The sequence below is a fragment of the Alosa alosa genome, chromosome 4 (assembly GCF_017589495.1).
Source record: "Alosa alosa isolate M-15738 ecotype Scorff River chromosome 4, AALO_Geno_1.1, whole genome shotgun sequence".
Lineage (NCBI taxonomy): Eukaryota > Metazoa > Chordata > Actinopteri > Clupeiformes > Clupeidae > Alosa > Alosa alosa.
In genome coordinates, this window is record NC_063192.1 from 12131908 (window position 1) to 12144606 (window position 12699).

At 49.6% G+C, this 12699-nt stretch overlaps 1 protein-coding gene across 1 annotated transcript in view; it reads right to left on the minus strand.

Moving 5' to 3' along the window:
* The window catches only part of rerea (arginine-glutamic acid dipeptide (RE) repeats a), a 126408-nt gene that overhangs the window by 53257 nt on the left and 60452 nt on the right, over window positions 1-12699 (minus strand). The window contains 2 exon segments of the mRNA XM_048241607.1: window positions 807-903; window positions 3509-3614. Coding sequence (XP_048097564.1) covers window positions 807-903; window positions 3509-3614 — 203 coding nt within the window.

Below are 12699 nucleotides of genomic sequence, written 5' to 3' on the forward strand. Positions count from 1 at the left end.
GTAGGCCTACTGGTTATGGTTTTGTGCTATAAATTAATAATATTTTATAGCAAAGTTTTAAGTTGACTATTTTAATTGTATGGTTATTTTTTTGTCAACATACACTCACAACCTACTGTAAAAGTGAGGCCTAAGCAAAATAGGCTACAAGGCTGTCTGTGCGTCACAAACAGACTGACCCCCTTACTCAACAGTTCGCGATGATGACAGTGATATTATTATTTTTTTTTATCCTAACACACTCAGTCAAAACCTTCCGTCGCAAATTGTGAAAAACATTGTTGTACATGTCATAACAGACGGGATAATAAATTGCATAGGCTACGGTTTATATTAAGGCCGCTTTACACATAATGTTAGTTGCATTGATTAAAACTGTAACAATAATAGTAGCCTACATCGGGTGGCATAGAAGGCTGTCTGTTCAAGTCATAGGTGACACCCAAAATGAATGACCTCCCCTGACAAGAGTTCGCGATAGTAAGAAATTGTCTACATTGATGCACGGAAAGAACACAGCCTACGCTTCTTCTCCGAATTCGCACAGAGCTCACAATATCATATCCAAAAAAGTTAAACGGATTGGCCGACCTCATCAGCTGTCTCTAATGTGTCACTATAATCCAACTTTTAGACCGTTATAGTCCTCCATACGTGTTCTTTGAAAAAAAGCAAAGGTGATAGTCTCCCCCCCCTCCTATTTTTTTTCTCATCAGATCTGCATCGATCTCAAATATGATATTTCTAAAATCAAATTGACGGAAATCCGTACTATGACGGAGAACTTTAATCCTTGTGTATGTTACCTGAGGGCAGCAGCATGGTACGTGTCCACATAGTCTGAGATGAAGAGCTCTCTGCTCTTGACAACGGGGTCAGTGATGACCAGTTCCCGACCAGAGTCTGCAGAGGCACACATATGAAAGACAGGGTCAGCACACAGGTGTACAGGTACTACTCACACACACACACACTTTCTCTCTCTCTGACAAGCTACTCCCAGAGCCGAATGCCTTTACAAAAAAGTGAATATATAAAATCACAAGTGAGTACACAGACACATCCAGTCACACAAATACACATACATCCACACACTGCAAATGTTAGTATTTATGTGAAGTAAGACAGTAATTACCACATGACAACCAAGCACATAATCAATAAGAGTCTGTGGTAATTCACCTCCTAAAGGCCGGCATTTAAAATGGAAAATGAAAGTCAGCAGAGAATTATTCCAGCGACTAAAAAAAAATATTCAGAAATTTTCAAGGCAAGATGCATGTGTTGAATTGCTCTAAGCCAGTTATTATTCTAGGTTAGTGGGTTTTAAGTGGAGGCTCTGCCCAAATATTAGACCACTGGGAAGGAAAACACCAACTGTGTGTGTGTGTGTGTGAGAGAGCGAGTGAGCCAGTTTCCTTATCCATAATCACTGTGCTGCAGTGTGAGAGAGCAGACATGGGGTTTGGTGTGCGGCGCAATGACATATCAGGCGATAACGAGACTGCTGTCTGTCTGTCTGTCTACAGCGGCTGCCTCAAAGAGAGAGCTTATTACAGCTGGCTGAGACGTATTATGAGTGGGCCGGGGGGTGGGGAGGAGGTTGTGTGTGTGGCCATCATTACTGTGCCAAATGCCACCACACACACACACAGACACACGATGAAGCCTGTAGATGAGCGTTTGTCATATTTCCATGTCGCTCTCCTTCTCCCTCCTCCCTTGTAGGCTGGGGACAATCACAGGCGGCCATGTCAGACAGCTTGTCTGTGCCGTGCACTGCACCGTCTCTCCCTCCCTCACTCTCACACACACACACACACACACACACACACACACACACTAGAGTGCGGATCGGGCCGCAAATTTCTGTCCGAACCCAGCCCGCGTCCGACAGAGTTGCGTCCGATCCCGACAGGCATTTTCATTTTTATGTCCGAACCCGACCCGAGCCCGACGCAGATGATGCCTCAGTTATTCCCATGCTAGTGATTAAACATTCACGTTTGTGGATGGCCTGTCTTTTTAGCCCATTAAACAGAACACACAGCAAATTGTCTACAGAATCAGATGAGCGTGCACGCACACAGGTCACACACAGTGCACATTAACACAAGAGGCCCAAGCAAGCATAGCCTATTAAAATAGAATTCTTGTCTTATCATTCACGAAAAGTCTTGAAATAAACTGCAAGTCTTTGAAATTACAGTGCCTCTGTCACTTATCAATATGCAGCATCGACGTTAATTGGGGCAACTCGAGGAAATCCTCATCCAGTTGAACGAGACGACCTTATAGCCTACCGGTAGCCTATGTCTTTACCACAGTATGCAACGCAAATAATCTTAAAATCTCCTGATAGGCTTACAAATTTTTAACGTCACCCAAGACTGTGCTTATGTGTGAAATGTGCATAACCATTTGTTTATGTAGTCGTGACAACGCGTGTGCATTTCAGGCGGCATGCCTGAAATGCGTTGCACGATAAACAAATCTTGCACACAGGAAGAAAGCTATTAGGTATTTTTTACATTTTACTTTATTCTGAAAAAACAAACGTTTGCATCATGTAAAGCAGACCTGTTGGTTACCCAACATAATAAGGAATTTTAAATGTAAAGCTTCCAATGCATATCGCCCCCATGTGTCCGAACCCGAACCGAACCCGAATACAATTTCTAAATATTTGTCCGAACCCGACACGACCCGTCGGGCTCGGGTCGGGTAGCCACACTCTAACACACACACGCCTATGTGTCTGACAGACAGCCAGGCAGCTTTAAGGAATGCCCAAAGAGTGTGGGGAGGGTGGGTGTGTGTGTGTGTGTGTGTGTGTGTGTGTGTGTGTGTGTGTGTGTGTGTGAGGGTTGCTGGGTAAATGTCGGCTGATTTTATTAGAGCTAAATCAAAGCAGCGTTGCCTCTGGCTGCTGGATGGAACACCCCGCGAGTCTGCGACACTGCTGCCATTTTACCCACCAGCCCCCTGCTCACTATGTATGGGGCCACACACATGTGTGTGAGGGAGGAAGGGGGGTGGGGCTGACTGATGTTCTGCTTTCAGGTGTGTGTGTGTGTGTGTGTGTGTGTGTGTACACTATGGGGACCATGTTGGAGCTGAAGCTATTTGCACTTGACGCACTCACTATCCCCGGGGGCCTGGCGTTTGATTTGTTTTCCACGGGAGGGTTGCCAAGGGAACAAAAGCAAATGAGGGCCATGCCTGGCATGATCTCCAGATCCTCCGGCTGCACCTGAGAAACGCTTCACCGCGTCATGAACCCCTCGTTTTACATCTCATTAATGAAGAGAGTGATGGACAGAGGGACCACCGGAGAACTAGAAAAGGGCTGAAGATAAAGAAAGAGGGAAAACGGGTGGCAGACGCACTAGATGGAGATGACAAATCTTGAACACCCAGAAGTCCTCTTTTGGTGCACAATTTGCTTGTATACGTCAACTAAAACACTCTCACACACACACACACTATATAGGATAAAGCAGCTCACCGTTCTCGTTGTTGCGGTCCTGCACCAGGTGCTGGTAGACCGAGTCGGGCACCTCAGACTGGCGGTAGTACCACTTCACATTCATCAGCAGATGGTCCCGTTTGCTCTGCAAAACACAAACAGACAGGGAACACAATAAGCCATAAACATCCAACACTGCAAACAGACAATGCGTGTTTGTTAATGGCTGCACAAACCGAGCTCTGTTTGGCAGATGAGGAAAGAGGTGGTGTGTGTGTGAGTGTGTGTGTTGTGGTGGGGGTTGTGCCGCCCCCACCCACATTTAAGCTGGCCAAAAAACCTGCTGTAAGAGCCAGTCAATTAAAAAGGGATTGAGCGCATTTAAATCTTTAATAAAGTAAACAAAGCGTTCTCCTGCATGGATATAAACAGAGCCAAATCTGGACAAGAAGAGTTTATGTTTCCACCACACAGAGCCCTGCGCCCCCCCTCCCCTCCTCCTCCTCCCTCCCTTCCTCCCTCCACTGCTCGTTCGTGCAATGAAATGCAGTCATTTTTCCATACATTTCACAAATGGGCACATAAAATGCATTTCAATTCCTAGCACACATCTGTCTGGAACAGGGACCCATCATGTACGCACACACACATACAGATGTGAGAGCGACAGAAGAGAAGACAGAAAGAGAGAGAGAAAGAAAGAAAGAAAGAAAGGAAAGAAAAACGAAAGACAGAGCGAGAGGTCTGGCGTCATCAAGTCAGCCGGATAACCCTCACCTCTCAGCGCCTGCACTTTGAACTGTGCCACCCGCTGTCAGAGAGGGGGACTGCATGCAGCTGCAACAAACAGGAGAGGGGGGTGCACTACGTGCAGACCAGCAGCAGGTGGCAGCACTGAGGCGTCGGCCAGCCCTGCCGGAGGCCTTTCTCAGTGTGAAACAGAGGGAGGGAGGGAGAGAGAAAGAAAGGGGGAGAGAGAGGCCAGGCAACAAGAGCGAAAGGGCACGCCAGTGTTTATACTCACTGACATGAAATATTTATTACCCCTTCGACACGAACCTAACTGACCGTTCAAACTCTTTTTAAAACAAGCTTTAAATAAGGAGAGAGAGAGAGTGAGACAGAGAGAGAGGGAGTGGAGAGGGGGGAGGACGCAGCTGGGTAGAATAGAGGCAGCCAGAAATCACAGCAATCTTTAACATGGCTGCAGATTACCACATTCCCCACAAAGCTGCCTAGGCCACCAAGCCAGGGAGCAGAGAGCCAGAGAGAGAGAGAGACCGAGAGAGAGAAAAGGCTGGGTGGCAACACATCAACACACACACGGTGGATCTAAGATCCATGTGCTTTCCAAGCTCTTACATACAAAGCTGGAGTTCCAGCCCTCTCTCTCTCACACACACACTTCACTCTCTCTGGCCCCTGCTGTAAGCAGGAGCATGAGGTCATTGTTGAGCAATGCTAAGCCTGCTGGTACCTCTCATTATGTCAGTGGAAAAGTCTGTAGAGGGTGCTGGAGAATTAGCCCCTCTCCCGCTCGAGGCCGAATACGACCAGCAAGCCGCTGTTCTACAAGTGTACAACATCCCACCCAAACAAACACATAAACACACACACATGCAAAACCTCTGATGCACGTGATTCAACACTGAGAAATACCTAAGGGCTCACTGGGGAGAATGACTTCAAGCAGTAAGACATGCAACCGGGCGACTGAGGAACTGACTCTTGTAATGTTTCCTGGCCCACTATATCAACACAAAGTCGCCTTCCAAGACAAAAGATGCTATTGTGTTACACTATTACAGTAAGGAATGATGAGTGAGGGAGAGTGGGCCTGAAAGGGGGATATGAGAGAGAGAGAGAGAGAGAGAGAGAGAGAGAGAGAGAGAGAGAGAGAGAGAGAGAGAGAGAGAGAGAGAGAGAGAGAGAGAGAGAGAGAGCGAGCGAGCAAGAGAGCAAGCATTTCTGCTCATCAGGGACATTGTTCTTGAAAGGTTTTAGCAAAGTGGAAAGAAAGGCACTCGTGTTCAACTGCTGTGCTCGAGGGAAAGATTTAAAGATTGCAACAACCTCCTCCCCTTCCTCCCTCCTGGTTGCTTTCACAAGCATTTGTTCCCTCATTCCCTCTCTTAGACACACACACCCCCAAACACACACACACACGCAGGGGTATTTATGATGATTTAATCAGATACAGTTAGAGCGGTGGATCCAAGAGTGCATCTTCACTACTTCAATTTATGGCCTGGAGAATTAACAACCCCATTGTAGGCCGTAAAACACACTGCACTGACGACAGCCAGCGACATGGGAGACACGAGAGAGGAGAGGAATAGCCCAAGGTTAGCGCTCACATGGACAAGTTATGCAGCGACCTCCCAAACAACTCTCTCACACACACACACACAGAGCACACACAGACATAAATACACAGAACTGAATCTCATGACCTTTCAGACAAGTCTACGGTCTCCACATGTCTGCTGAAACGACTGTTTCATTATGAAAGCCGACAAGCCTAATTATGTGTGCATGTGCTGCACAGACTTGAATCCCCATACACAATCAAATCATCCAGATAAGCACTTCCAGGCAGAGAGAAGATGGCAACGGCAGGGCGAGACAGAGGAAGAGAAGGAGAGATCGAGGGAAATGGAAGAAAGAGAGCGAGACAGAGAGAGAAAGCAGGGCTCCATTAAAATCACAATGCTGAATTGATTAGTGACATTCCAAACAGCATTCGGGGCTGCAGCCGCTCCCACTAAGGGCTGCAGGCTCCGCCTGCTCTCTCTGGGCAAGTGAGTGTGTGTGTGTGTGAGTGTGTGTGTGTGTGAGTGTGTGTGTGTGTGTGATAGTTGTTCTCCCCCAAATTTCCACCAACTAAAAGTTCCCTTCTGCTCTCTTCCCACCTCTTTCTCACACACACACACAGTGTCAGTTGAAGGCAGCCAGTGAAAAAAAGCCCCCTTCTTCCACATCTAGCCCTTTCTGCCCATTCCTTTCACCCGAGCACTTTGCACCCAATATTCCTGAGTAGTGCCATTCAGGGCAGGAAATGGAGCCGGGCATTGGGCCCTTGAACCACAACAGCGGCGGCGTAAATGCTCTCCACTCCGGAGCCCTGTGGGGCTCTCTGTGTGCTGTCCACTCGCACCCGCACTGAAGGACCAGTCAACCACCGACCAATCCACCCCACAACCTCTCCACCTTTCCCACCCACTGGACTCCGAGCCAAGGCCAGACGGACTCCACTGGGCCTGGAGGTCTAATGGCCGCTTTTGTCTGGATGGAGAGACTTAGCCCTGGGAGTCAGCAAGCAATACCAGCAAAGAGGAGGAGGTGGTATTGGTAGTGGTGGGGGACGCTCCCCCCCCAAACACACACACACACACACACCTCCCCCTCCTTCCCCCTGGGTGCAATCCACCAACACAAATAAGACAGGGAGGGAGGGGGGGAAAGAGGGAGCTGTGTGAGAAAGTGTGAGTGTGTGTGGACGCGCAGCTGGGAAACAGAGAGCGCTAGTAATTACAGCAAAGCCATGTTAAGTCCTCCGAAAGCCAGGCAACAGAATGGTCTGATACGCCACAGAAGTTAGTGGAGTGAAGGGGGGGATGGAGAATCAAAGACAGAGAGAGAGAGAGAAAAAGAAAGACCGAGAGAGAGGTGAAATTTATGGGCAAGGCTGGGAATGTGGGCCTGGAAGGGGGACGAGAGAGACAGAGAGAGAGAGAGGGAGAGAGAGAGAAAGAGAGAGAGGGAGCGGTGAGTTTTTACAGCCGTGTTAGCCGAGTCGTGTGGCCTTTTCAGGGCTGCTCAGGAGCCTGCGCCGCGCTCGTTAAACAAAATAACCCTGGAGAAAGAGGGAGCGAGGGGTAGAGGGAGCGAGGGGTAGAGCGAGCGCGCGCACACACACACACACACACAAACACACACACGTACTGTAAGGCTGTAAGAAATTACTGCACGTCTAAAAACAAACATAAAACACCTGAAAATGGACTTGGGCTCACTAGCTCACAAACTAGCTAGCTCGCTCTCCCTTTTACCATCTCTCTCTCTCTCTCTCTCTCCCCCCCCATTTTTATCTCTCTTTCTCCGTCTCCTTCTATGAGCACATTCCCACTCGGAAACAAATGGGGACCTGACAGCTCCGCTCCCACCTCGCCGCCTCTGCAGAAGCTACGGAGCGGCGGAGGGGACAATCAAGCTCTCAATCATTTGGCAAATTGCGGCGCGGGCTCATTTGGGAGCTTAGTGGGCGGTTAGCCGAGCGCGGAGACGCGCCTGTTCCCATCAGCCCGAGTAGCAGAGACCGTGAGTGTAGGCCTATTAATACAGAGAGAGTACATGAACATGGGGATTCATCTGAGAGAGTCCTCTGTGTGTGTGTGTGTGTGTGTGTGTGTGTGTGTGTGTGTGTGTGTGTGTGTGTGTGTGTGTGTGTGTGTGTGTGTGTGTGTGTGTGTGAGAAGGGGGTTCTCGAGGGTGAATATCAAGCCAAAATGGTAGGGATTAAGCGTGTCTTCAGGGTGGAGGGGGAGCGGAGAGCAGAGCAGAGGACACAGGCAGGTAGAACGCCTGCAGCCCCACTTCTGCCTGCTGAGGGGGCATGTGAGTCACGCTAACACAAGATGGCTGCTCCCTCTGGTGACGGACAGACACTGGTCCCGCCCCCACCGCTCGCTGCTGTCTGTGTGTGTGTGTGTGTGTGCATGTGTGTGTGTGTGTGTCTGCTTGATTAGTCATGTGAAGAAGAAAAAAATCCCACACAAATCTAATTCTTTTTCAATGGTCCTGCGATGAAAATTACATGGGGGTCGAATCTAAAGCGTAAAATCCTGTATAAATAATCCATACCATATGTTGACATTATGTGCCAAACGCTGGGGTGTTTAAGCTCAAGACACGTACAAAAAGTGAGCTTATGGCGTTAAAAAAATAGGTCTCCACCTAAATGAACAGAACATTTGAGAAAACACTAAAGGGATCCATGTCAGGGGGATTCCCCTATAAGGCGAGAGCAGAGGACAAAAAAACATGGCCGCCACAGCTGGAGTCCTTTGTGAGACCATGTGATCCCTCCGACATGAATGTGCGCTTGTGGCGGCCAGAGGAGAAAGTTCAGCCACAGCCTGGTCCTTATCTAACACTCTCTTACACACACAAACACACCCTCTCTCTCATACGTTCAGAGAGTGTGTATACGGATAAAGCTATGCAGAGCCAGATCACCCCGACACCCCCTCTGCCGTACACATACACACTCACAGGAAACGTGTGCTTATTTTCCAAATGTTTAGATTGTGCTTCTCTTTCGTAGCCTATATCCAAACTCCTCCTGACCCTAGCCAACGCTCCGGTTACAGCCACGCAGAGCCGCTGGGGCGCTGGGGCAGGAGAAGAAGAAAGGGAGGAGAGGAGAGGGGGAGGGCAGGATCTATGACTTCCTCCAGGAGGTAAAGGCAGGAAATGGACTCTAAAACCTCAGCAAGAGAGAAAGGGAGGGGGGAGGAGGGAGGGAGAGAGAAAGAAAGTGCATGTGTGTGTGAGAGGGAAAAAGAGAGAGAGCAGGCTGCTCCACTGCTCCAGAGCTGATCGTGTTGCACACTAAACCATCCCAGGAATTTCTGAAACATTTATGAGGAAAAATACACAGACATCCACACACACACACACACACAGCTCTGGTGCAGGGCCGCAGCAGGTCATGAGGCAAATGTGAAGCTAGCTGTTACACTTTTTTTCGTTTAGAAACACACACACACACCCTGACTTGTGGCCATGTGAGGGAGCTACTGTAGCTGGTATGTGCTGCAGTCTAGTCTATGTGGGCAGGATGGGCGCTGGGCTTTATGGCATTACAGGGCCAGTGCACACAGAGCCGGCTAATCTACTGGCCGAACATGATATGATTAGTGAAAGCGGAGCGGAGCGGGACCAGGAGCAGGAAGAGCAGCCCACTCCAGCAGCAGCAGCAGCCATGATGGATGGGGAGGCAGTGGTGTTTCCGTCCAGAACTCCTAGCCCTGCTTGCTTAGACAGTGGCCAGACAAACACACTCAAATTCACACACACACACACACAGAGGCTTTTACACAATCACGAGCACGTACACACACACGTACACACACACACACACACAAAACGGGTCCATCTGGGGGCCCCTGCACACAATGAGTCACACAGCTGTGTGTGCGCGCCACATCCCCATAGAGCCCTCAACTGCCCCATTCAACAAACGAGCCTGTGGAACAAAGGCACACACCAGTGAGCGGGCGAGTGTGTGTGTGTGAGAGTAAGAGTGTGTGGTGGGCTTGGATCGGGGGGTCTTTTGTAATACCCTGTTCTCAGGCTCTCTAAGCAAAGAGGTTCTGGTGGCTTGAAGGGGAATGCTGGTCAATGTCTCCTTCCTCTCTCTTGTTCGTTCTCTCTCACACACACACACACACACACACACACACACACACACACAAACAGACATCTAAAACAGCTGGCGCTGCTCGACGCTGCTGTGTTCTGCTGTGTTCTTCCTAGGTCTTACGGTGAGGCTGTTCCGACACCGCGCTCATATTACTGCTGGAGCAGAGCTCCGCGCAGCCTGAAAGTAATCACGCTAAACAAGTGCTGATTACACGTTTCCTTCCCCGCTCCACACAGAAAAGGGAGAGAGAGAAAAAAGGGGCTGCTGTACGCTTTCCTCCTTCACTGCCCGCCAGCGAGGACGAAGGGAGAGAGAGAGAGGAGTGTGTGTGTGTGTGTGTGTGTAGAGGGAGGAGGGATGGGGGGGGTCACAGCTGTGACTGCAGTGTGGTCAGGACCTTTGTGCTGCTGAGCCCCTGTGTGTGTGTGTGTGTGTGTGTGTGTGTGTGTGTGTGTGTGTGTGTGTGTGTGTGTGTGTATGTGTGTGTGTCTGTCTGCCTGCGTGCTATTTGGATATTAAATCTGCGCTCGCTTTGAACACAGACTGCCCATCTGTCATCCGTGCTCCTTATTGGATTTGATGAGCATTAGCCAGTTCAAAGTGGGAGATTTTCAATGTAACAAAACCAGCTAACCATGCCCTCCCAACCCCTACACACACACACACACACACACACACACACACACACACACACAAACACAGACCAACCTAGTCACGTACACACACACACAACCACTACTGCCTTTTTTCCTAAGCCCCTCCTCCCCTCTGGTACACAAAAACACATACAGTACTGTCTAACTCACACACACACACACAAACAGACCAACCTAGTCACGTACACACACACACACACACACAATACTGCCTTTTTTCCTAAGCCCCTCCTCCTCTCTGTTACACAAAAACACATACAGTACTGTCTAACACACACACACCCTCACACCCTTTAAATTAAGTCCTGTGCCACAGCACGTGGTTAGTACCAAAAGATGGCTACAGAGATCTGAAGATGTTATCAGTGCTTTGCTCTTGTCCCTTTAGCAGGGAGGGGAGAGGAAGAGAGGGAAATAGAGAAAGAAAGACTGTGTGTGTGTGTGTGTGTGCTGAGAGAGAGAGAGAGAGAGAGAGAGAGAGAGAGAGAGAGAGAGAGAGAGAGAGAGAGAGAGAGAGAGAGAGAGAGAGAGAGAGAGAGAGAGAGAGACTCATGCTGCACAAATAATGCTAATTAAGCCCAGCTCTCTGCTAGCCACATCCATCAGGCTCGCTGCAGTAATCATATTCAACACGACAGCCACACTCTAAAACATTTAAGAGTCAAAGCACTCCACATAATCACACACACGCACACGCACGCACACACACACACACACACACTCCTGTTGCCAGGCTGCCTTCTCTACCCCTGCTGCTGACGCAAGACGCGATGGAGGAAACAGATTCCCCCCCGTCCAAGGAGGAAGTGAGACAGACAGTCCGTAACGCGCGTTTCAAAAGAGTCTGCGCCGTGACAATGTATGACAGGTGTGATCAGGCTCTTTGCCACCCCCGTCCACTCCCTCACTCCCAGTTTCTCCCTCCCTCCTCTTCTCCTTTCTCTTCCTCCTCCTCCCCCCACCGTCCCTCGCTCTCCCCCTTCCAACTGACCTCCCTATGCCCTCAAACGCTTAGCAGTTAATGACTGATATGCACAGAGCGGGTTATGGAGCCGGCCACTGTGAAATGATTGACATTGCGGGCCAGTAACAGCCTTGTTAACGTTGTGAAGGACTGCTGGCAACAAGAGAGACCAACAGGAGGGGGTTATTCCCAAACACTGCCGCAAGATTTTTTCCCCCCTGTCATCATCTTGTTCTTTTGTTGAGGGTTCATTTTCCTTCATATTCCTCCAAATGTGTATTCCCCCCTCACACACACGCACAGGCTAAAGAGCATGGGGGATAAAAACACTAGCTGGCCAATGAGTCCTTGAAGGCTGATTGTGCGCAGTGGTGTCGGGAGAGAGAGGCAGCAAGGAGGAGGAGGAGGAGGAGGAGGGGGGTCTCTATAAATAGTGCTTCCATCTTGACTACTTCATCACGGCTGTGATCTGTAAAGGAAGGGGAGGTGAAAGGGAAAGAAAGGATGGCTGTGGAGGAGAGATGGAGAGATAACATTCACATCCGCACAGAGGGACAGGAGGGAACGAGAGAGAGAGAGAGAGAGAGAGAGAGAGAGAGAGAGAGAGAGAGAGAGGAGAGAGAGGGAGAGAGAGAGGGAGAGAGGGAGAGGGAGAGAGAGGAGAGAGAGAGAGAGGGAGAGAGAGAGGAGGGCTTAGAGAGGGAGAGAGAGAGAGAGAGAGAGAGGAGGGCTTAGAGAGGGAGAGAGAGCACTCCTCCTCCCACAAACTACCTCTGCATGTCTGCCATGCTCTCTCTTGCTCTTTCAATAATACTCAGTCTCCCTCGCTCTATTTCTCTCCTCTGACTAAATCTTGGTCTCTCCCTGTCTGTCTTTCACTCCTACACGGTCGCTCCCCCTGCAGCAGTGCCCTGGGTTGCCTGGCTGCCGCTGACTAATGCTGTGTAGAGTAGGCGTGGAGGACTACCAGCCCAGTCTGCGGCCATCAACTCCCTACACACTCACACACACACACACCAAAGGACTTCTGGGAGGATATGGCACACAAACGTGCGCACACACACACACACACACACACACACCAAAGGACTTCAGGGAGGATATGGGCACGCACACACTCACAAACACACAGATGCACATGTCCGCAGCAGCCTGGGATTGTAGAAACACATTCTGTCTGGGT